This window comes from Pteropus medius, unplaced genomic scaffold, assembly GCF_902729225.1.
Source record: "Pteropus medius unplaced genomic scaffold, Ma_sr-lr_union100, whole genome shotgun sequence".
NCBI lineage: Eukaryota > Metazoa > Chordata > Mammalia > Chiroptera > Pteropodidae > Pteropus > Pteropus medius.
In genome coordinates this window covers 2,755,246-2,779,413 of record NW_024343733.1, presented here as the reverse complement: position 1 = coordinate 2,779,413, position 24,168 = coordinate 2,755,246, and the positions used below count along the sequence as shown (strand labels likewise).

Genomic DNA, 24,168 nt, shown 5'->3' with positions numbered 1-24,168 from the left:
CTTGGAAGTGGAGATGCCTAAGGAAGTGGTCAGGAGTTATACTCATTTTTAAAACTGATTAGTTTTAAGCACAGTGCCTTGTACTTATCAGGCCTTTAATTAATGTCTCCTGGATGAATTTATGAATTAAAGGAAGTGCAGTATTTCCCCTAAAGAAATGTGGGTGATCATCTTAGGTGGTTCCTTCTCCTAGATAGTGGCCTTCAGACAGAAAAGCAGTATGTGTGGGAAGATCAGTAGTGTCATCTTTGGATATGAAGAATAGCACATTTTATTGCAGGGGTGGTATGGGTTCCGAATTCAGACGTTTCAAAGTACCAGACAGATAATGTAAACGAATGTTGTGGGGAGCCAGATTTGCAAAAAGCATTGCCCTAAATAAATTGCGTCCTTTCCCAACACTTTGTTCTGTATGCCCAGGAATAGAGTTAACAAAGAATTATGTCTGCTTTTAATCTGGTTCTCTTGGTTTGTCATTTTCCTACTTTTGATAGAGCCGTGGGTACAAGAAGTACTTTACTGTTTTCTTTATTATAAGAAAAAAAGAAGCACAGGCTTGAAGGTAAAGACGATTCGCACTGCTTCAGCCTCAGGCAGGCAGCAGAGCAGGGACCATGGGGAGCTGTCTGAAGGGGACAGCTGCTCCCGGGCTCCAACGGGTGGAGGTTATGCAGGAATATGGGTCTCAGCCCCAGGGTTGCAAGGTCTCCCAGTTTTTCAAGAGAAGCTAGAAATCCAGACTTGTATATGAAATTTCCTGGAGAGACTCATTTCACCACCCCCTTCCAAAAAAAAACCCAACAACAATAACAGCAAACACTGTGGGCCACCAATCTGCAACCTATTTGATTTAAGGACTTACCTAAAAATGTCTTAAGAACGCTAAGCAGATTGCATTGGCAGATAAATCTTAGATTTCTATCCATGTCCCTTTCCTAATCCGCTAGAAAAGTAAGAGTAAGGAAAGGTCTTCAGGAACCCAGCTGTGCAGATTCATATCTGATCACCTCACGCTTAATTAGCTCTTCAGATCTTTTTGCGAATTTAATGAGCATTATGGACCTTCTCCCCTGGTGAAAACAGATAATGTTCATGCATGCACAGTTCTGCGTAACAATTCCGAGAGTTTTCAGATTCTAGGTTAAGAACCCCTCCTGATAGCTGGAAGAATATTTGTGCTGAAACCATGAATCCCTTACCTTCCTCTCTATACAGATGACTTTCAGTCCTGTCATTGATTCTGCTGTGTTTTCGTGTGCCTCTACTCGCATGGAAGGTGTTCTTTCTCTTTATGCATTTTGTATTTTGTGAAAATATTTTACATTAAGAGCATTTTTTAAAGTCTTAAAAAGCTTCTATTTAAGTTCCTTTTTCCCACTCATATAATTAAACCATTGATATTTGTAAATCAAAGTAATAATTAAGAAACTTTTGCACCTCTTATGAGCAAACTTGGAAATGGGTTTGTATGATTTTAAAACATCAGACCTTTCTATCTTTCCTCTTTTAAGCAGTTCTACAGTTAACCTCTTTATATAGAGTAACCTATTTTCTCTTTTTTTATTTCCAATAATAAATTATTTTTTCCATTTTAGAAGAATATCTCTCCTCCTGACTTGTAAGTCAAGTATTTTAGCATCTACTAAAAATAGAATCTGCCGCCAATAATGTCTTTGTCATGGACTATAGCTGAGGCCCAAAATGATGGCAAGAAAGATGAGAGTGCTAATCCACTTTTATGATCTCTGTTCCCTTTCATTTATTTTCTGTTCCAGTGCTAGACATCAGCATGCTTTCCTCCCAGGATGTGGTCCGTATGCTGTTGTCCCTGCAGCCCTTTCTCCAAGATGCCATCCAAAAGAAACGCACGGGCAGGACCTGGGAGAATATCCAGCATGTGCAGGGACCACTCACCTGGCAGCAGTTCCACAAAATGGCAGGACGGGGGACCTATGGTAGACTCTTTTCCCTGTTTGAATTCCTTCTGATTTTTTCCATTCCATAAAAAAGCAGCTTGAGTTACTGTCAAGTGTTTGCTTCACTGACAAAATCTCTTTCTTCATGACTATTAAGTTACATAATCTCTTTGTTTTCCTAAAGTCAGTATTGGTGTTACGTTTTCTTAACATTCTTGGCATAATGAAAGTAAATGAGGAAAATAATCCTTAAGTAGCGTATTTATTAGATTCTCATCTTCCTGATCCTCATTGTGTTTTCATTTGGGTGAACTTCCGAACTAGTCAGCTTTTTCGTAGTCAGGATTATAATGCTGATCTTAAAGGAAGTTACGTAGTGCTACTTGGAAATCTAACTTCTAAGTTGTTCTAGACTACCTTCTGATTTTATTCAACCTTTAGAACCCTATTCCAACTCATTTAATTAAGGTTTTCATCAGGGGATATTTAATTAGAGGATTCAAAGACTACTTTAAGATATCATATTAACCTACAATGAAATTTCTGATGCCAGGATTCACACTAATGCACCAGGAACTTCTGAATTGTTCAGGTGGTGGGAAACGGGCTCTCAAGCACCTTCCTAAACTGCAGTGTTGTTTTAGGTTCAGAAGAATCTCCTGAGCCGTTACCCATCCCCACCCTGCTGGTCGGCTGTGATAAGGACTTTCTCACCGTCTCGCCATTCTCCTTGCCGTTTTGGGAGAGGCTGTTGCTGGATCCATATGGGGGCCACCGTGACGTTGCCTATATTGTGGTGTGTCCAGAAAATGAGGCCTTGCTCGAAGGAGCCAAAACTTTCTTCAGGGACTTGAGCGCTGTGTATGAGGTGAGAAAGATGTGAGAACAGTTTTTATGACACGAGTCCTCAGATTGTTTCTAGTTACGATTAAATTTTAAAGAATAAATATCTTCAAAGTAGATCTCAAAGAAAATATGCAGATAGTTGGAGGATGAAGAAAAGAATTAAATTGGCAAGTTTTTCTGGAAGTAAATTGCTTTCCCATCTTGGCTTTATATTTTATTAGATTTAGAAGACTTTCCTCTACCAGCCTTACCACACTTCTTAAAATCCTGTCAGCTGTTTTCTGCCCATTTATGTGCTCGGGTTTAAAAGTATTGTTCACCAGGGGAAAGTGGCTCTTCAGAAGATGAGCTTTACAAAAAGAAAGCACATCTACCCTTTTGGGGGTGGGGGAAGAAAGGGAAAGTCCCTGAAAACAGTATAAAAATGTTTAGCTTGAAAATTTCTGAATCAGAAGATAAATTTAATGAATCATGTCCCTGTTGTTTTTATTTAACATTGCATTCATCTTAATACTAAAATTTTGATACAGATTAGTAATGTAATAACCATGATAATGTGATATCCAGGTAGATAATTTAAACATTTAGTATATAAATTTCTGTTACTTTTGAAAAATTAGAATCATGACTATCTTTGAAGAGGAAGTGTCACATTTCTTCTGCCAGAGTACATATATACTAAATTCTTTGTACTTTCTACTACTAACGTCTTTGTATTTGGCAAGATTAAATGAAATTAGTATTTATAGAGGGTTTCGAACTGTGACAGGCATATTATAAGCATTACAAATGTGGTTGAATTTCAAAAGTATTTTGTAACAGAACATTCACTGCCTATAAATACACAAGTACACATGAAATAGTAAACTTACATGTGGCTCCAAAGAAGTGAGGGGATACTAATGTATGTGGTGATGGCATCAGTTAAGCCACTGAAGAAAATCCTTGAGTACAGTAATTTCCAAACAGTGCCTGGTCCATGGATGCGTAATAATACTACATCATACTTACCCTGACACAGAAAACTTTTCTAAGCAATTTTAAACCCTGGCTGTTCTCTTGAATGAAGCCTTCAGCATAAGTTACAAAACATAAAAGGCTTTTTAGATCTTAATTTTACTAGGATTGCTCATTTGGCGATATGACATACCTGCCGAAGGAGAATTCTTTGGGGCTAGGTAGTAAGCCTAGCAAGGTAGTCAGCTCTAGCAAGGGATAATAGAATGGGCCCTTCTGCTGGTGAACAGGTAGTTAAGTAGCTTGCTTTTGGCAGGTATATTAATTCTCTGCTATAAGCACCCATTCAGTGTCCTGGAGATTAATAACAGAAACTCATTGTGCTAAAACAACTATTTCTTTTTAAAAAATGATCAACACATCCAGTGCTTCAGTGGCCTCTGCTATTAGTGATCTCCAAATGTCTTAAACAATCTAACAGATGGCCCATAAAATTTTAATGTTATCTTATGGGAAAACATTATGAGTAGGGATTGCTTAGGAGATCTGAGTGGACATATGTCTCGGTCAGCTGTAGTAGGCAGGAATCTGGTTAGTCCTTTATTTGACCATCAGCGGTCAGGTGATGCTCCGCAATCTGCTCTCGTGCAGGAGGAATGGGCTGGCAAGCAGACACATTTATGTTTCTCCATGAGAAACATTAATTTTTCTCTAGAGGACCTAGTCCAGATTTTGGAGCATCAGATTGCAGTTTCAGGGTGCATGATAATTAATTACCAGCTTAGAATGTGGGTTTGGTTGCATGTGGTAATGATAAAAGAAAAAGGAAAATGCTTCCGTGTGGATGATAAAGAATCTCCCTCGCTAACGATATGTACCAAACAAAACAGTGGTTCCTTTTGTAAACAGTGATTTTGTTTGTGGTATCAGATGTGTAGGCTTGGCCAGCACAAGCCCATCTGCAAAGTGCTACGTGATGGGATCATGCGCGTGGGAAAGACCGTGGCACAGAAGCTAGCCGATGAGCTTGTGAGTGAGTGGTTTAACCAGCCGTGGAGCAGTGAGGAGAATGACAATCATTCCAGACTCAAACTTTATGCGCAAGTTTGCCGCCATCACCTAGGTAAGCGGGAATTTATTTGGCAAAGTAGAATTTGAGAAGTAAAATAGAAAATTGCTCCTCCCCTTCCACTTGTTAAGGTGCAACAGTAGGCTTCTGTTGTCTCAGGTAATGTTAGCATTCCATTACTGTATTTATTTACAACTATTTCTGCGTTCTAGGTAAATGCTAATTTTTATAAGCACATATATTCTTTAAAAGCTATTTAAAATTGCCTAAAGAAGTCATATCTAATTTACTCCACATTTTGAAAACTTAGCAGCATGACTTAGTATTAAGAGAATACTTAATTGCTTAATTTAAGAGAATCTTAATTTTAAGAGGATCTAAGACACTTGTAAAGCTGTATACCCGTGGGAGCATAATATACCAGGGTGGCTGTAGAATACGTGGCCTCTCATTTTTCAGCGAAGGCATATGGAATCAGTCTGAAAGGAAAATGTCACACACGATTAATTTTCTCTTCCTTTTTAAATAAGGTTCTTCTCCAGAACTTAAAATAAATAGTTCCATGTTCATTTCTATGTTTGCAGGGTATATAAGCGTATGTTCAACTGTGGAGATAGCATTTTGGGTATCGTAGCCAGAATATTGCAGCCTGATAGCATAATATTTAAAGTTAGCATTCCAAATTTCTGCTTGTCTAACACTGCAGAAAACCACTGAAGTCACCTCTCTGCATGTACTCTTTCAGCACCTTATTTAGCCACTCTGCAGCTCGATAGCAGCCTGTTGATACCACCTAAGTACCAGACCCCACCAGCAGCAGCACAGGGACAAGCTACTCCTGGGAATGCCGGGCCTTTAGCTTCAAATTCAGGATCAGCAGCTCCCACAGCTGGCAGCGCATTTAATCCCACCTCTAATGGCAGTTCTACAAACCCTGCAGCAAGTAGTTCCGCATCTGGTTCCTCTGTGCCACCGGTCTCATCATCTGCCTCTGCTCCCGTCGTTAACCAGATAAGCACTACCTCTTCGTCAGGATTCAGTGGTAGTGTTGGAGGACAGAACCCCAGCACTGGGGCCAGTTCCGCTGATAGAACGCAAGGGAACATAGGCTGCGGTGGAGACCCCGAGCCTGGGCAGAGCGCCTCTCAGCCCTCACAGGATGGACAAGAAAGGTACACGACTCACTGACTGAGATAAGACACTTCAACTTAGATGCCTTATCTGCTCTTCTTCTGTACCCCTCTCTTCCCCTCAACCTCACGAGGCTCTAAATCCAGTAAAGTGCTCTATTTCTCTTCTTCCCGAGAGAAACAGCTGTCAGTCAACAGCTTCAGTGTTAAGAAATTTGAGACTTCTTATATCCGAATTTATAAACTTATTATTTTTAAACTTATTAGCTTCATAGTAAGCTGTTACTTTTATACTGATACTGTTATATGAATAATAGATGATACTAATAAGCTATTGCTGTTAATAGTATCGGAAAACATCTTTGTAGACTTTAGGCACAGGAAACACAGGGGAGTTGAAAAAGGAACCTCCCACTTTAGAGGCGCACACTGTCATTTTACACCTGTCTTGGTGCTAACTGGTAATACGATACATGTTAATGTTACATTTAATCTGTAATCATTATCCAGGGAGTTGATGTGCTCTAAAATTGATTTTGTTTTCTGTAATTTATGTTTATTTTGTGCATCTCATAAGTGACTTTTCTCTGCAGTGTTACAGAAAGGGAGAGAATAGGAATTCCCACGGAGCCCGACTCCGCAGATAGCCAAGCCTATCCTCCAGCTGTTGTCATTTACATGGTGGACCCATTCACTTACACTGCAGAGGAGGACTCCACTTCCGGAAACTTTTGGCTGTTGAGTTTGATGCGCTGCTACACAGAGATGCTGGATAATTTACCTGAGCATATGAGAAATTCTTTCATTCTCCAGGTAACTATTTGCAAGTTTATTTTTACTTTCATTGTTTTTATGAAAGTAAATACAAGTTATTGATTTTTTAAAAAAAATTGGAAGTCACAAAAACATTTTAAAAAATAATCATAATTGTGCCTTTAAGATCGATCCATCATTACCATGTTGGTATATTTCTAGCCTTTTTTTTTATATGTTTGTTTACATAGTTGAGATTATACTTTCAACATATTGTCTTTTTGTACTTAATGTTATTCATGAATGCTTTTCCATGTTATTTAAAATTCTCACAAACAAAATTTTTAATGACTGGATATCTTCCACATTTAACCATGCCTGCACAGTTAGATATTTAATTGCTTCCACTTTTTCACTATTATAAACAAAGCCATAACAAACGTCTTTATGTATAATCCCTTTTTCACATTTCAGGGCATTTCTTAAAGTGGATTCTTAGATATACATACTGATAAATATTGCCAGATTCCTTTCCAGAAAGGTTTTACTTACTTGCATGAATGAGCATGCCCGTTTTCACTGCCGCTCTTGCCAGCTTTACAGTGGAATAACTTTACATTTTTAAAAATAATTTAATAGGTGAAAAATGCTGCATTCGCTGTTTGGATTTTGTTGTATTGTCACTTTAAAGCTATCTTACAGAATTAAAAGTTTACTGGAATAGTTTTTTGATAGTTTTTTGCTGTTTTGAAGTTTGTGACGTGAATGATTAGACAGTAATTCCAAAAGTGCTGTGCATATTATGTATATATGAGAAATGTATCAAAAAGAAAGTTTTTAAATTTGGGAGCATCACAATAATAGAGAATTTACCCCTAAAATGGGAACAGGATAATTTCTAAGTGACAGTATAACTATTGCTGGTATACATTTAGAATATAGGATTTTATGTCACTAGGAGAAATTAAGAACGAAGTATTTATTTTAAGACTATAAAGTTTTCTCCCCCCATTCAAGTTAAGGTTTCATGCCTTCCCATTTTCCAACTTTCTCATTATTACATTAAATCCCAGTTCTGTTTGTATTCCTGTCTGTAGATTGTGCCTTGCCAGTACATGCTGCAGACAATGAAGGATGAACAAGTTTTCTACATTCAATACTTGAAGTCCATGGCATTTTCAGTGTACTGCCAGTGCAGGCGACCTCTGCCTACACAGATCCACATTAAATCTCTCACAGGGTTTGGGCCTGCCGCCAGCATTGAGATGACCCTCAAGAACCCGGAGGTAGGTAGCAGCCAGGCAGAAATTTCCAAAAAGAGATCTTTTATACTGAAGATGCGAGCCAGGCGAGTTGGTTGCGTGGTTTGTCTTCTACCTTTATGTAAGAGTAATCCTTAAGTTAAAATTGAAGAGCTACTTCACTGAACTTGTACATTTTTTTGAGAAAAGAGGCAGGCAAAGTCTTGCTTTTTTTCAACGTAGGACCTAAGGCAGCAACATACTGAGCACTTTGCTATATTCGTTTTTGTTCTCTCTTTTTTTGAGACTAATCTGTGTCTTCTCTTACTCTCTACCCTCCCCAGTTCGTTTCTCTCCTAGTACAGCAGTTGTATATGTGTTTATTCCATAAGGGCCCCTCAATTTCTGATGCACATTTTTACAGGGAGTTGCTTCCTCCTCCTCTCGTCTTGGGGCTTCTGTATATATACAAATGCTTTTTCTCTCAGTCTTCTTAAACCTACTTCCACAGATATGTACCTCAAGGGGAGTCTTAAAACACCAGAGCCCCACATGTTTTAAATAAAAGTTGTTTTACTAATCACCTTATCCTGAAGATAGAGGTGTATAGGGCAGTGTTTAAAATGTTCAAAGCTTTCAAAAATCAGTTCCCACAACTTCATTGAACAGAAAATACCCATTAACAAAAGCCAGCAAATACCTTTTCATTATTAGAGAACTTAAAAACACCCAAAACTGCTGATTTTAGTTGGTTATGTAAGTTTTTTCTGGAAAACTCTATAAAATGCTTATCCCTTCTAGAACTAAAAGCTTAGACGTGAAAAAATGATGCAACTATAGATAATACTGCATTTGTTGTAACTTGGTTCAGGTCAGCTTGGTCCCAAGACGGGTAGCTACTTGGCTAACAACCTACTTTTATTCTGGGATTATATAAAATTTCTGCCTTTGGCAGTTTTAGGTTCAGTTTATTCTTTTGGATTTGTATTTTTCACTTTTGTAAGCAGTTCATCTATTTTCTCTATTAGTTTTTTCTAGAGTTGAAAAATAGTTTGCTTCTACTTGTTTCTTGTTTTGTCTCCAGAAATTACGAGTTATTGCTTTTCGTTGTAAACTTAGAATCTTTTAATTCTTTACTTCTTGTGGTTATTCTGCAGTTCAGATGCAGTCATTTCTTATGCTTTGGTAAGAAGTTATCACAATTTGAAATGATAACTGATAGTATTCTGCATTTTCATGGAGGAGAATAAAGGCTGACTACTTATGTTAAGATATCCTAAGACATTATGAAACATTTTAAAAGATTGTAACATACTGGCAGAACACCATTAGGAGTTCGTGAGGTAAAGTGAGGCTTAGATTAAAATAAATGGCAAACATATGCATTTTTCCCCCTTTGCTTTGGAATAAGAAGAGAGAAATCACTTGACTTTATTAAAAACAAAACAACCAAATGTTATACATATTTACTGAGATTTATACATTTTTATTTGCATTAAGGTAATGACTGTTTGCTAAATGCCGCCTCTCCGCCTCTCCCGCAGTCTACAGCTAGAATATTGCACTTCCGTTCAGTCTGTATAGCTGAGCATCTGCTGTGTGCCAGGCACTGTATTAGGTGACAGTGGTGAACCAAACAGCCAGGCCCCTGCTTCTCTACAGTGGCATAGTCTCATGCAAGCACATTTTCACATAAGAATGTATTTTAGTATTTGTCATGCAAGCTTTAGAAGAAATCCTGTCACTGGTATCATTTTTCATAGAACATCTAGCATCTCAGAACCAGAGTATGGGAATACTGTTTTACCTAGTGATTTATCTTTTGCATCTAAAATAGTTGACATTTAACCTTTGGTTCACACAAAACTTTTTAGGCAACCTCAACTGGACTCTTAAAAAAAAAAAGATTTATTAAGACATAATTCATATATAAAATTCATCCTTTTAAAAATTGTATCATTCAGTGATTTTTAGTTTATTCACAGAGTTGTACAACTGTCACTGCTATCTACCTTTGGAACATTTCATCAATCCAGAAAGAAACTTTATGCCTATTAGAAACCACACCTCATTTTCCCTTCCCCCAGCTCCTGGCAACCGCTAATCTACTTTCTGTCTCTATGGAGTTGCCTATTCTGGATATTTTATATAAATGGAATCATATAATATGTAATCTGTTATGTCTAGCTTTCTTTATTTAGCATAACCTTTGAGGTTTATCCACATCATAGCATATATCAGTACTTCTTTTTATGGCTAAATAATATTTTATCGTATGGATATACCATATTTTGTTTTTGTTTTTTTTTTATTATTCATTAGTGGATGGGCATTTGGATTTTTCCACTTTTTGGCTCTTATGAATAATGCTGCTATGAACATTTGTGTACAAGTTTTTGTGTGGATATAGTTTTCAGTTCTGTTGGTAAATAGCTAGAAGTAGAATTTTGGGGTCTCTGGCGATTGAATGAATTAGTGAGAATGTCAGCTCTGAAACTTTGAACAAGTGGTTGAATATCTCTAGGCCTGTTTTGAACCCCTAAAATGAAGGAATTTGATTAGATTATTTACAAGGTTCCTTTTAGCTTTAAAATTCTATAATCCCATAATTATTATTTCTTTTGCTATAGTCTAGGGGTCAGCAAATATGACTATGGGCTAAATCCAGCCCACAGGCTATATTTGTATGACCAACTAAATAAGAATGATTATTACGTTTTTAAAAAGAAATTATGTGACAGACTCGTAAAGCCTAAAGTATTTATTATCTGGTCCTTTATAGATGTTTGCTAACCCCTGCTATAGTTTATTAAATATTAAAATGTGTATAATAGCTGTAAGCAAACACAATGATTAAATTTTGTCACAGTTTATCTAAAATGTTTGTCTTAGGTAACAGTAATTCTTTGATTTCTTAAATGAGACACACACGTGCGTGCGCGCGCACACACACACACACACACACACACACACACGTATAAAATGAAAACTGAAAGGTACCCAATCATAAGTGTACTGCTTGATGAATTTTCACTAAGTAAAAATGCCGTGTAACAAGCACAATAACAAACCTCCAGAAGCCTCTCCTTCCCAGGCCCTTCTAGTCACTCCAGCAGGAATCACTATTCTGACTTCTAACAGCATAGTTTTGCCTGTTTTGTGACTTTTCTATAAATCGAATCATACAATTTATAATCTTGTATCTGGCAGCTTTTACTCATCATAGAAATCCATCCATTTTTGTTGCTTGTAGTGGTAGTTTTTCTGTTCTCTTTGCTGTTTAATATTCTGATTGTGTGTATATCAAAATGTATCTATCATCCATCTTACTGTTAGTGAGTATTTTAGCTATTTTCTCTTTGGAGCTAATACGATTAATCCTGTCATAAACATTCTTATCATTGTCCTTTGGTAAACATATAATGTATGCATTTCATTGGGTCATAGGGTTTGTGTTTGTTCAGCTTTAGCAGGTATTGTCAAATACTTTTCCAAAAGGGTTGTATCTCCAGCAACATACGAAAGTTCTAGTTGCTCTGCATTCTCACCAGTACTTGGTGTTTTCTGACTTTGTTATTTCAGACATTCTGGCGGGTGTGTGGTAGTGTCTTGTTGTGGTTTTAATTTCCACTTTTCTACTGACGAGTGAAGTTGAGCCAGTTTACTTTCTAACATAGTAATTTCTTTTAATAAGAGAATACTGACTTGATTGCGTTTCCTAGCTTTATCATTTAAACAATCTTTTATCTGTGTTATTATTACTATTTGGATGTGTGTGTGTATATATATATATATATATCTCGTGCTGGTGGGGGGCAATCTGTTGTCATTACGCCCTGTTGGTTTCACTCAGTGCTGTTCTGGGTTTTATTATAAACATTAAATTTAGTGGCCTTGTGTTGATACTGATTTTGATTTTGATTTCAGCGGCCCAGCCCAATCCAGCTTTACTCACCTCCTTTCATACTGGCCCCAATCAAAGACAAGCAGACCGAGCTGGGAGAGACGTTTGGTGAAGCAAGCCAGAAATACAATGTGCTCTTTGTGGGCTACTGTCTGTCTCACGACCAGCGCTGGCTTTTGGCTTCCTGCACTGACCTCCATGGGGAGTTATTAGAAACTTGTATTGTAAATATTGCTTTACCAAACAGGTGAGGATCCTTGGTGTATATGATGCATGTAAATTGATGCTGTGCCTTTCCTTAGATATAAATCTTTCTAATTTTCCTATCTAAATGCAGAGGGTACCGTGTGGCTGGGTGGTTTGGAATTTTCTTGGTCTTGTCTAAGTGATAGCTTTGATTCATTTGGGGACTTCTTCCCCATATCTTTCTTTTTTTAGATCACGGAGGAGTAAAGTATCTGCACGTAAAATTGGACTGCAGAAGTTATGGGAATGGTGCATAGGTATTGTCCAAATGACATCTCTACCCTGGAGAGTTGTAATCGGGCGACTTGGGCGTCTTGGCCACGGGGAGCTTAAAGGTGAGAAATTCCTGAAGCAGTGTGTACCAGACGCAGGGGCAAGAGCTGAGCTAATGTCATTAACTGAGCTGAGGGTGAAGGTTGTAAAGTTGGTAGTAAGAGTAAAACAGATTATATTTCCTCATTTTTTTAAATATACAGGAAACCAGTGGTTTTAAACTTCATTAGCTGCAAAACCATTTACCCAAAGAAAATCTTAAATATAAAACAGAAAAAGTGTTTTATTAATATAAAAGTAATACTCAGTAAATTAGAATTTCTAATGTGTATTTATATGTTGAATCAGAAAGAACAAGAAGTCAGTTTTAACATGAAAATTTTATACCAGAGGTTATGGATGATAGTAGAAATCATTGAAGAACAGCTTTCAGTTTCTTTCATTCATTTGTTTGTTTATTTTTGGTGGTTGATGGTAATGAGTTTTGTATTTATTTTGCTTTGGTGACACAGTAGCAAAGTAATCCTGATTTATGAGGACAAGTAGTTATTAATTGGAACAGTCTTTATTCACATCGCCAATCTGGAAGCTTAAAAGAGCAGATTTTTTTTTAAGTTGAACCCCAAACGTATCTGCCAACTGCTTTATTTCTTATCGTAAATAGGACAGTCACAGAGCACTAAAGGTGACTAACATAACACAGCTGACCACCGGCAGCTGCCTTGTCTGACATTAAGTCCAGCTAATTTGGTGTCTTAGTGTAGCACTGGTGCAGTTTTATATATATAGACTTTTTTTTTAAGCCTAGATTATCTTTTTAAAGCCTCATTAATTAATTACACGTTTATAAAAAGTTTAATATATGCATGTAGATGAGAAAAGGTTTTTTCTAAGGTCTGCACAAAGCAAAACGTATGTCAAAATTAGCTTGGTGGTTTTGTGCATGCAAGTATATTAAAGCAGAGTCAGCAAACTTTCTTTGTCAAGGGCCAGATAGTAAATATTTTCGACTTTGCATGATAATTGGTCACTGTTGCGACTGCTTAACTCTGCCATTGTAACTTCAAAGCAGTCATAGACAATACCTAAGTGAATGAATGGATGTGGCTGTGTTTTAATAAAACTTTATTTACAAAAACAGGTGTCAGGTAGGATTTGGCTGTGGACCATAGTTTGCTGGCCCTTGCATTAGGGTGCACATATAATTTCTTTACATGAAATTTATATCAGGTATTTGTGGAACCCCTGAAATGAAATCTTTGATACAGATATAACTTGCATTATAGCAAGTACCTGAGTTAATTATTAAGGTTTAACAGCAGTTTATACAAATGCATTAAATCTTCTCAGGAATCTATTGCACACAATTTTTTAAAATAAATTATATTGTAGACCAATAGAAAATGTTACCCTTTTCATTTTTTAAGGTATACCATACTTATAATGAATCTTATATCAGTAGCCTGGAGGTCTAATACATTAGGGGATTCGTCATTTCATTTCTGTCAGAAATCCTATCTTCTCTCTTAGCATGCCTTTTAGTCAATCTTATTTCTTAAAGGTTTTGAGTTACTCTTAACCCTTGGGAAAAGTTAGAGCATAATAGAAAAGAAGAGAGGATAAAAACGTAGCCTAGTATAGTCACTTGGTATTTTGGAAAATTATTAAGACCATCACCTTTTTCTGTGTGATTTTTTTAGAAGGGGCACTCTCTTCTTATTTCTTAGAGGAGAAGAGTGTAAGTGTGACTGAGGACTCTGTCAAAGAATTGAGAGAAAATGTACTCTCAAGGAATGAAAACACAAAGAAGAGCCTAGGGCACAGGAAATCAGTTTACCAATCTGCACTTCCTTGCTTTGGGGATCTGAGGTCTGCGCAGATTGCATTTTTATGGAACAGTATCAGATGTGAGCCACAGATTTCAGAGTCAGCTTTGTGAATTTCTGTTGTTTGTCACTAGAGTGACCGCGATAAAAATACTCACACTGCCTTATCCTTCTTATTTGGTTTTAAATTCAGAACTCTGTTTGATTTTTCTGAGGTTTTTAAAAAGACATTCTTCGTGTTTCTGGCCACCTTTATTTCAGCCACTTCAATTTGAAGTTTATTAGGAATATGAAATATGAAAAAAATTTTTCCTCTCACCTACTCTTATAAGGGGAGAACAGCTTGTTTGAAAAACGTATGTACAGATAGAGAAGCCTGCAGTGGAGGAGCGTCTCGTTCGCGGGGCGTGGCATGGCAGCACTGTGCTGCTGCAGGAGTGTGACATGCTTCATGTGTGTCAGGGAGGTCAGGAGAGAGGACTGAGTGCTTTTCAATTCCCAGAGGAACATTCCCCTCGTGGGCTCTCCGTACAATGCCTTTGTTTGGAGGCATAAACAAACATTAGGAAGACAGCCTGTGCCAGCTTTTTCATCTGCATACCAGCGTGGCAGCGTCTGGAGCACTTTCCTCACATCCATTGTTTGGTAGCACCTTTGGGTATTCTTCTAAGGAAGGTCCCCTTGGTTTCTGCCGCTCCCCTCTCATGAACACGAGCAGCCCACAGCGGTTAACGGAGCTGAGGTCTGCTCCCAGCCGTGCTCTCCTCTAAAGAAAAGTGCTGACGGGCTGTGAAGGATGTGAAAGAGGAGAAAGGGGAATGTCACCGTGTGATGTGGCACCGTCATCAAAGGCATCTGAGGTGCCTGAATCTCCCCTGGTCTGTGCTGGACTCTCGCAGGTCATTTCAGACATGACTTTGGTCCACACAATAGTAGGCCTTTGTTTCTTTGTTAATGAAGTGTAATAGAGGTCAAGTAACATTTTCTTTGTAGCAGGGAAGGGAACCTGTGTAAAGCCACATTCCTTTAGGGCCCAATCCTGGAAATTCACTTACCAGGCAAAACTGGTAAAATGCTCAAACCTCATAGCAGTATGAATTTCTGAAGACTGTGTATGACTGTGATATTTGATTTCAGATTGGAGTATCCTCCTTGGAGAATGTTCACTACAGACAATCAGCAAACGGCTCAAGGACGTGTGCCGGATGTGTGGAATCTCTGCCGCAGACTCTCCTTCTATCCTTAGTGCCTGCCTGGTTGCCATGGAGCCCCAGGGGTCCTTTGTAGTGATGCCAGGTAAATCTCTTCTTGTCAGTCCCATTAATGAAGTATCACATCAGTTCAGTCTATTCAAACTTAAGTCCATAGACAAGTGTAGAATATATCTTTTTGTTTTATTATCTTTATAAGAGAAGATTGTTCTTAGGGCTCAGAAATGGAAACATTTGGTCTCTTCCGGGGGGAATAGTTTATGATTTTATTATCCTTGTTGGCTGTAGCTTGGGGGAGAGCCTACATTCTGGATGTGATTGAGAGATCTTACAGTCATGGCTAATTAACTGTTGCCTGACCCTAACTCGTCAGTGTTTGAAGATTACCCTCCTGAAATTACTGACGTGGACACCAACATGATACATATTTGGATATCCTTTTTAAGACAGGTGTTTGACAAAAACTGCAAGCAGTCTCAAGAGAGAATATTTGGAGTCTTTCTTAAATGTTTGAGGATGAATGCTGAGGCAGATAGGGTGAAGCATTTAGCACAGTGCCTGGCCTGTAGTAAATTCTTAGTGCCAGTATGCTGATAGCTAAAACATTGTGGCCACTGAATTTTTTTAAAAATCAGCAGCTAAGATATTTTACAATTTTATAACTAAGCAGTTTTATACTTTTTAAACCTATTTTTACCATCCAGATATTTCCAACCCTGTCCACTCACTCCCTATAAAAGTAAGTAGTGCTGTGGTTCAGAAGGGCTTACTCGCCCTCCGTGCAGTGAGCGACAGGTGTCCTGTATTGACCTTAGGTCAATTGTTGCCTGCACCACTTGGGCAAAGTGCACAACTTCTTTGTGCTGCTCTGTCCTCACCATGGAATAGGGATGATAGTTCCTGCCTCAAGAGGTGGCTGTGATGATTGAGCGAGATGACATGAATAAAGAATTTAGCACAGAATCTGGACTGTAGTAAGCATTCAATAAATGTTAGTGGTAACGATTAATAGTTGAATGGTACCATTTACACAGAATTGTAGCATTTAGGAGAATAGTGCTTTATGAAATTGTGAGCAAACACACGAGGAAGGAAAGTGGAAGATTTATTTTTAGGAATGCTTCCTGTATAAGTAATTAAAATATCTTTGGTAGACTCAACCCAGTTTTATCTTAATTTTTCCAGTGTGAAATGAGGTTTGAGTTATCATAGCTATATGTTCTGAGTCAGTTTCTTGAAGATATTTAAACAATTGGGCTCAACTTTAAATGTGTATTCATCATGGCAGTCATGTCAAACTCATCACTGCAGCTCAGGTCCTCTTAAAAACATCATTTCTGGAGTTGTTCACTGCTGCACAAAAGGATTGATACATTTTTTTTTTTTTTTAAAGATGCTGTCACGATGGGCTCTGTTTTTGGCCGAAGTACTGCGTTAAACATGCAGTCATCTCAGCTTAACACCCCTCAAGATGCTTCTTGTACACACATCTTGGTGTTCCCAACATCATCAACCATCCAAGTAGCTCCAGCCAACTATCCCAATGAAGATGGGTTTAGCCCCAACAATGGTGAGTGGGAGACCACATATGCATAAAGCTCAGCTTCTTCAACAAGACACAGAGCTAGAGTATGGAGTCAGGGGCTGCTGCAGGCTCTTCTGTGTCGTAATAAACAACATATGACATGCGAAGAGGGGCTTGAAGGTCAGAGAATCTTTTTGATTTTGAAGATTTAATTCGTCTGCACTATTACCAAGACCAAATATTTTCTTCTCTTGGGTAATTAACTGTCTCCTGTTTTTCATTAAAGGCAAAAAAATAATATTTACTTGGTAGTGTCCTATACATGGGTGTCACTCTTTCAATAATTTGATTTTAAATGTAGGAAGACTACTTGGCAGATAAAGTTAGCACCTTCCTCTTACTGATCTTTGGGGCTCTAATTTATTCTAAAACAACTTTTTATTTGATTATTCTTAAAAGATTTTTTTGGTTTGAATATATTAAGGCATTTGCCAAGAAATAAACACTCAGTATTATGCAGCCATTAGCATTGTTTTTTAAAGAATTTTTAACAACTACCAACATTTTCTCCTATTAAATGGGAAGGGTAAAGAGATAACTACACTATATGTACGTATATATCCAACATATATAGCATGATCACAATGGAATAACAAGAGAAAAGAATCATAGCACAAATGTTTATGGTGATTGGGTTTTGGGTGATGGTTTTCCCCTTTTGTACTTTTTTGTGCATGCACCTTTTAAAATATGAGAGAGGATTTCTTAATGAAAACATGGTGCTTTGATCTTCTTATGAAATAGGTCTCCAGTTTCAGAGCAAGTTCATACCTATTAACATGCATTAATTCATCCTCCAGTATTTTAGATGCTAATTGGCTACATAGATGGCGTCTGATATTTTCTTGGATGGTGTCAATTTTAACTTTGTTTAATAATTAAATTGCTTCTTTAGCTGTTTTGCCATCATTTTATGTTTCTTTGGAGGCTATACAGAATGTGGACTTTTATGTTCTTTATTTCTACACTCTGTTAATATTTCACAGTAGGAGATCATTGGAGAGAGTACAGTTGGCACACATTAAATCTGACTAGTTAACAGCACCTGCCTATAGTAGTCATAGGCCAACAAAACAGTGTATCGGTTAATTGGGAATATGGATCATATTTTTAATTTCTGTGCTTTTCTCCCTTCCTCTCTAGATGACATGTTTGTTGACCTTCCATTCCCAGATGATATGGACAATGATATTGGCATATTAATCACTGGGAACCTCCATTCCTCTCCCAACTCCTCCCCAGTCCCCTCCCCAGGCTCTCCTTCTGGAATCGGTGTGGGCTCTCACTTCCAGCATAGTCGGGTAAGGACGGTTTGCAGTCGGTTGTTCAAAACAATCTCAGCCTTCAGGAAAATAGTCCCCTAGAAGCGTGATCATCTTTTTACTACCTGTACCTTTCTTCTCATGGGCTTGGTCTCTGTCCTGGTTTAAGAGAAAGAAGTATGAGAATGTGACTCTGCAGTTGTTCCGTTTTGAATAAAGGCAGGCATTTGAAAGAAATGTGCTATTATTCCTGATGAATATGTTTTATTAGCGGAATAGTCAGTCCTATTACAGCTGTAAGGGTTTTGTGCAATTATTGTTTTCTTAGCAAAAATTAGTTTTGGTTGCTTGCTGCTCCCAGTTATTTTTTTATTTTTTGCTGAAATAGTGGCTTTTCAGAGGCTAGTTCGACAGCCCTATTTATTTAACGTGCAAAGTAACTGTGTTAATTGAAGAATACATTGTTGATGGTTAATTATTCTGAAAGGAGCATGATGTCCTGTGTCATGTCATGGTTCCTTTATTTTCGTCGCCCCGATCTTTTCTGTGGCCAGCCTGCAGGATTGGCAAGAGCCCACAGGAGGCTGACTTGGAGAAAGGTTCAGGTCGATGCCAGAGTATTAAGGGAAAAACCAGAGTTTACAACGTTTCATTTTTCAATGTCCTAGGGATTTTGGAGGTGGATTAACAGAAGATTGAAGAGTTAAAGGTTCTGCCGTAATTCGTGTTAACTTTGTTTAAAAGCTAGATGATTCATGCCTTATCACTGTATTGTACTTTTTATTTAAAATGCTACACAAAAAAAAATAGCTATGTCTAATACATTAAATTGGACAGGTATAAACAGCCTGTTCAGATTCATTTAGACACTTAGAAGACTTAGATTTTTGTCAGATGGCACTTTTATTGCCAGCCCTGAGTTCACTGAAGGACAATCAAGAGAAAGAAGATTTAAAACTTTAGTCACCGAGCAGATGAAACCAGGAGGGCAACTCAGTGGACTGCCTTCGTGTTACTGCCTGCCCGCACCTCCCCCTTCTGGAAGGGGGAGGGCTTTTAAATATCTTTAGTTCCTCCACAATCATTGGCCAGTTAATGACATTTTATTACTTCATTGAAGATTGTTGTGATAGGAACCAGTAACACAGGTTTTATATTGAGTAGTTTTAATTTTGGATTAATGTGAACTCTAGAGGCAAATTGCATAGTGGCTAAGAATGCACGCCCTGGAGTTTGATACATACAGCTCTGAGTTACAGCCGTGCGGCTGACTGGCTGTGTAGCCTTGGACAGGCTTCTCTTTCTCAGCCTTAGTTACCTTCCCTGTGAAATGGAAAGCATAGCACCTACTGCCTGCCAGTACTGGTTGTTGTAATTCAGTTTATCCATTAACAAGGAATTGGTAGTTGAAGTGTAATGTTAGTTTTATAAGAAACAGAGGTATGCTGTATTTTCTCCCTTTGTTGGAGCCTCAAGCCCTAAAGTCGTTAATTGAATGTCACAGTTGAAGTCAGGTGGCCTTCTTCAATCCTGAGCACCTGTAGCCTGGTGACCCCTGAGGTTTTCAGCATTTCCTCTTTCTAAACCATTAAACATTCTTTGATATCCAATTAAGGCATTACAGCAGGGTAAAGAATTGTTCAAGGTTACAGTAAATTTTTATTTTTTAACCAACTCAGAATTAATACAATTTGGTATAGTAGTTGAGGATTATTTTTTTTCTTGAAACAGAAGGCTTTTGAAAATAGATTACTTATTGCTTGCATGAAAGCTATATTTTCAACTCATGAAGCTTACCTAGAAGAATCAAAGATGAGGGAAATGTTGGTTTCAGAAATTAGCAGTAAGTCCCTTACAGGAGCCTCTTATTAAGGAGATAGCTGTAAAGTCAAACAAGGCCTCTTCACAAGCAGCTGTCACACTCCTGGCAGTTCGGGAGTGTCAGTGCCCTGCAGGTACAGGTGAGGGGTTAGGTTTCCTGATCAATGCTGCCGACAGCAGACGGTCAGGTGCACTTGTGTATTTTTGGTTGGTTGCTGGTGCAAGAGCACACGGCAGTGGTATCTTCAGCTGTCAGAAAGTCCACTCTTCATTTTTAGTTTGATACCTAATAATGCCACAGAACAGATTTTACATTGTGCGGGAAAGAAACCAAAGAAAATAAATACATACTTAATTGACAGATGTCATTAGTTTTGCTGGTACCTTCTGCCTGAGCAGTAGTTTTCATCAGATATCTGTGTGCAGCAGAGACAGGCCCCCCACCGTTGACCTTTCTCGGTTACCTGGCATTTTTGTGTGAGATGCTGCCAGGGAGGGGGTTACTCACTACAGTGTGCAGAGTGAATTGATAGAAAGTTGGCGAAGGTGATCAAATGGTACAGACTTTCAGTTATCTAATAAGTCATAGGGTGTAATGTACAGCATGGTGACTGTAGTTAATACTGCATTATATATTTGCAAGTTACTAAGAGTAGATCTTAAAAGTTCTTATCACAAGAAGAAAAATTTTGTAACTGTGTGTGATGAGTATTAACTAGACTTAACTGTGTCGATCATTTTGCAGTATATACAGATATTGAATCATTATGTCATACACTTGAAACTAACGTTATATGTCTATAGCTCAGGTTTCTTTAAGTTGATTTTTTTAAGTTTTATTCGGTGATAAGTGCTGATCATGCCTTTGGGACTTTGTTTTCCAGAGCCAGGGCGAGCGTCTTCTTTCTCGAGAAGCACCCGAGGAGCTGAAACAGCAGCCCCTGGCCCTTGGGTATTTTGTCTCAACTGCCAAAGCTGAGAATCTCCCCCAGTGGTTTTGGTCATCATGTCCCCAGGCTCAGAACCAGTGCCCCCTTTTCCTAAAGGTTGGTTTTGTCTCATATTTGAAACTTGGGAAGATGAATGACTTGTGCTTAAGTTTAGTTTTGGTTAGAATTCCCTCTTAGTCTGCCATAGTCTTACTCTGTTCCCTGTTTCTCTCACATCTGCTTCCACTCTGAGGATATTTTCGTTACAGTTTGTAGGTGGAGAGTAGAATTTAGGAAAGGAACACAAAACCACGTCACACAGAGGTGAATCACTTGAACCCAAGGAGGACGCTCTGTAGGGCCTGGAGGGCACGTCTCGAGTGGGCACGTGGGTCCATGTCATGCTCTTCCTCCGAGTCTGCATGGCTCGCTGTCAGTGAAGTCCAGCCATGTGGCGAGAACAACTGGCTGTCCTCTTCCTCCCCGCCCACAGGCTGCCAGCGCTCCTCACTGGAGTGTAGCAACAGTTAGCTAAGAAATTCCACATTGACACTGCTCCTTCCTGTACATTTCTTGGAAACTTTTAAACTTTTAATCCAAATTAAGGGTTAAATTCAAAACATCTCCACTTCCAGTTTGGGTAATAGAAACTAGAAAGAAATCCATCTTTCACCCACTGATTGGCAGAAAGCCAAAGGTTGACAGCATAACTCTGTTGGCAGGGCTGTGGGGAGAAACCAGATATTACAGCCCTACACATTTCCCTTTTGACGCAGCAAACCCACTTCTAGAAATCTATTCAAAAGAAACTTGGCAAAAGCAAAAAATGACATATGTGAAAGATTAGAAGAAGCTGAAATGTCCAGCAGTAGGGGACTGGTTGAATATAGTATATTCTTTCAGTGGAGCATTAGTCATCTGTACCAAAATGAGGAATAATTTTATATAATTGCGTGGAGTATAGATTACCATTCAGTAATCTATAAGACACACACACATACACACATACATCTGGAAGGTTAAAACCAAAACAATCGAAGCAATTTTTTTTCCTAATGACTTTAACATATTGTGAAATCAAAGAATTTATTCATATAATCTTCATTTTGAATTAGAATTATTAGTATAAACCTAGATTATTTTTTCCTCTCTAAAAACACATACACATTTTTTAGCCTGTTTACTGAAAAGGCTTAGGAGCAGCAACAGCTTAGTAGCAATAAACACCTCTATTACCACGATTGTGGTTCCTAAATACCATTTCTCATTAAAAAGAACCAGAATTCTTTGAAGAAATAACTGATTCCAGGTCTGAAGTAAGAATTATTCAAGATGAACCTGGGATGTCTTGTCATGTCTGAAAGCAAGGAAGTCACCAAAGATTATTCAAGTCCCATCAGAGGACCCAGTTGCCAACTTGGAGGGGTCCCCAGGGGTGGCACCATTTGGTCACGAGAAAGAATGACGGTAGCGATAGATCGAAATAAATCTATGGGTTCATAATTGTGCTGAAAACAAAACAGCAGTCACCTTTGAAAGCTGCTAGAGCAGCAACTCATTAACCTAAAAATTAAAAAATTAGAAAAGAATCAAGCATTTATATTGGCTCTCCTTTACGAATTACATTTCTTAGTTATTTAATAAACTGTGCTAAAGCCATTGGGTTAAAAACTGATGGGGAACTCTATAGTGGATGGAGCACGCTGGTACCTACTGAATCCAGATTTGGTTGGAATTCCAAAGTGATTGGTTATATTATCAGGTGGGACAACACATTAAGTTTATTTTGCTGTGATGGGATAAGTAGGAATAGCATCAGTTATAATGTATTTTTCTCCCCCCCCCGCCCCCCCAATAATCTGAATGTAGTGACTCTAGAATGATCTATCAATTTATGGGAAATCAGGATAGAAGAACACTACCACAAGGATAGCGAGCCACATCCAGATTGTGGGGCCTTCTACAGATTAAGCCATCAAGAGGCACATCATTTAATCATTTACAATGCTAGCTTTTTTTTCAACTGTAGGATGTGGAGTTATGCGGGATCACATTGGGGTTACTGAGCAGCTTACAATTCATAGACTCGTAGAAGCCTTGACTTCTAAGGACTTCCTTCCAGAGCATCTGCTTCTGGCAGACATGGGCCTGCCTCTGTTCTGCCCCGTGGTCGACACGACCGGGAAGGTAACTGTCTTTGTTCTTTTGCCAGGCTTCGCTGCATCACCACATTTCTGTAGCACAGACGGACGAACTTCTCCCTGCCAGGAATTCGCAGCGGGTTCCACATCCTCTTGACTCCAAAACCACATCTGATGTTTTAAGGTAGGCAACACAGGCAGTGTAGCAGCACAGTTTGAAATTATATTCCTTCGCTCTTGTTTATCCAAGGTGTTTTCATGGAAGTGTGGTGTCATGGAAGAGATGCTTCCTTTTATGCAGTGGAGCACTGTCTGATTAGCCGGTCAGAGCCACAGTCCCTCGATACATGCACGGGACAGGCAGTGCAGCTGACCCTGTTAAGTTAAATGTGTGCACGTACAGTCGTCTTTGCTTCCTGTTTGAAGGAGGCATTTTGTGGTAATGAAAATAGATCAGAATTAGGGGATCAGTGTTAGAAGACAGAGTCTGGACCTTAAAGCACTTAGCTTTGAAAACCTTTTTTAAACTCTCTGATACAGATTTTATAAATAAAACGATCTAGACTCCATAGTAGGGACATACGTCCCAGAAGTAGGTACTAATTCTCTTGCATTTTAGATATACATTTACAAATAAACATTTTTCATGTATCTTCAGAAAATATACAAGCTTTTTCTAATGTTTTCTAACTCTTAAGTGATTTGGGAATCATAGTTAAGCAAGAACCTGATCAACATGATTTTGGCTTCTAGGGCCTCTAGAACAACATCATTAAATGGAAATCTAACTTGAGCCACATATCTAATTAAAAATTTTCTAGTAACCACATTATATAATAAAAAGACATCAGTGAAGTTAATTTTATTTGTAAATTTATTATTTATATCAAAAATATACCGGAATAACATCAGATATATCAAAAACAATATCATTTCAACAGTAATCGGTGTAAAAGTATTCATGAGCTCTTTTAATGCTTTTTGAACACTAAGCCTTTGAAGTCCAGGGCCTGTTTTATGTCTGGATTCACGCGTGGCCAGTGGCTGCTGTATTGGGC

At 38.3% G+C, this 24,168-nt stretch overlaps 1 protein-coding gene across 2 annotated transcripts in view; it reads left to right on the top strand.

The window, feature by feature from the left end:
- MED13L (mediator complex subunit 13L) overlaps positions 1 to 24,168 on the top strand; it is a 264,752-nt gene that overhangs the window by 237,582 nt on the left and 3,002 nt on the right. For both annotated transcript variants that reach the window (XM_039868225.1, XM_039868223.1), the window contains exons 18-30: positions 1,776 to 1,955; positions 2,561 to 2,784; positions 4,650 to 4,842; positions 5,534 to 5,960; positions 6,512 to 6,731; positions 7,769 to 7,957; positions 11,840 to 12,063; positions 12,255 to 12,397; positions 15,299 to 15,457; positions 16,766 to 16,942; positions 18,101 to 18,258; positions 20,925 to 21,086; positions 23,182 to 23,294. In XM_039868225.1, coding sequence (XP_039724159.1) covers positions 1,776 to 1,955; positions 2,561 to 2,784; positions 4,650 to 4,842; positions 5,534 to 5,960; positions 6,512 to 6,731; positions 7,769 to 7,957; positions 11,840 to 12,063; positions 12,255 to 12,397; positions 15,299 to 15,457; positions 16,766 to 16,942; positions 18,101 to 18,258; positions 20,925 to 21,086; positions 23,182 to 23,294 — 2,569 coding nt within the window. The remainder of the gene's footprint in view (positions 1 to 1,775; positions 1,956 to 2,560; positions 2,785 to 4,649; positions 4,843 to 5,533; positions 5,961 to 6,511; positions 6,732 to 7,768; positions 7,958 to 11,839; positions 12,064 to 12,254; positions 12,398 to 15,298; positions 15,458 to 16,765; positions 16,943 to 18,100; positions 18,259 to 20,924; positions 21,087 to 23,181; positions 23,295 to 24,168) is intronic.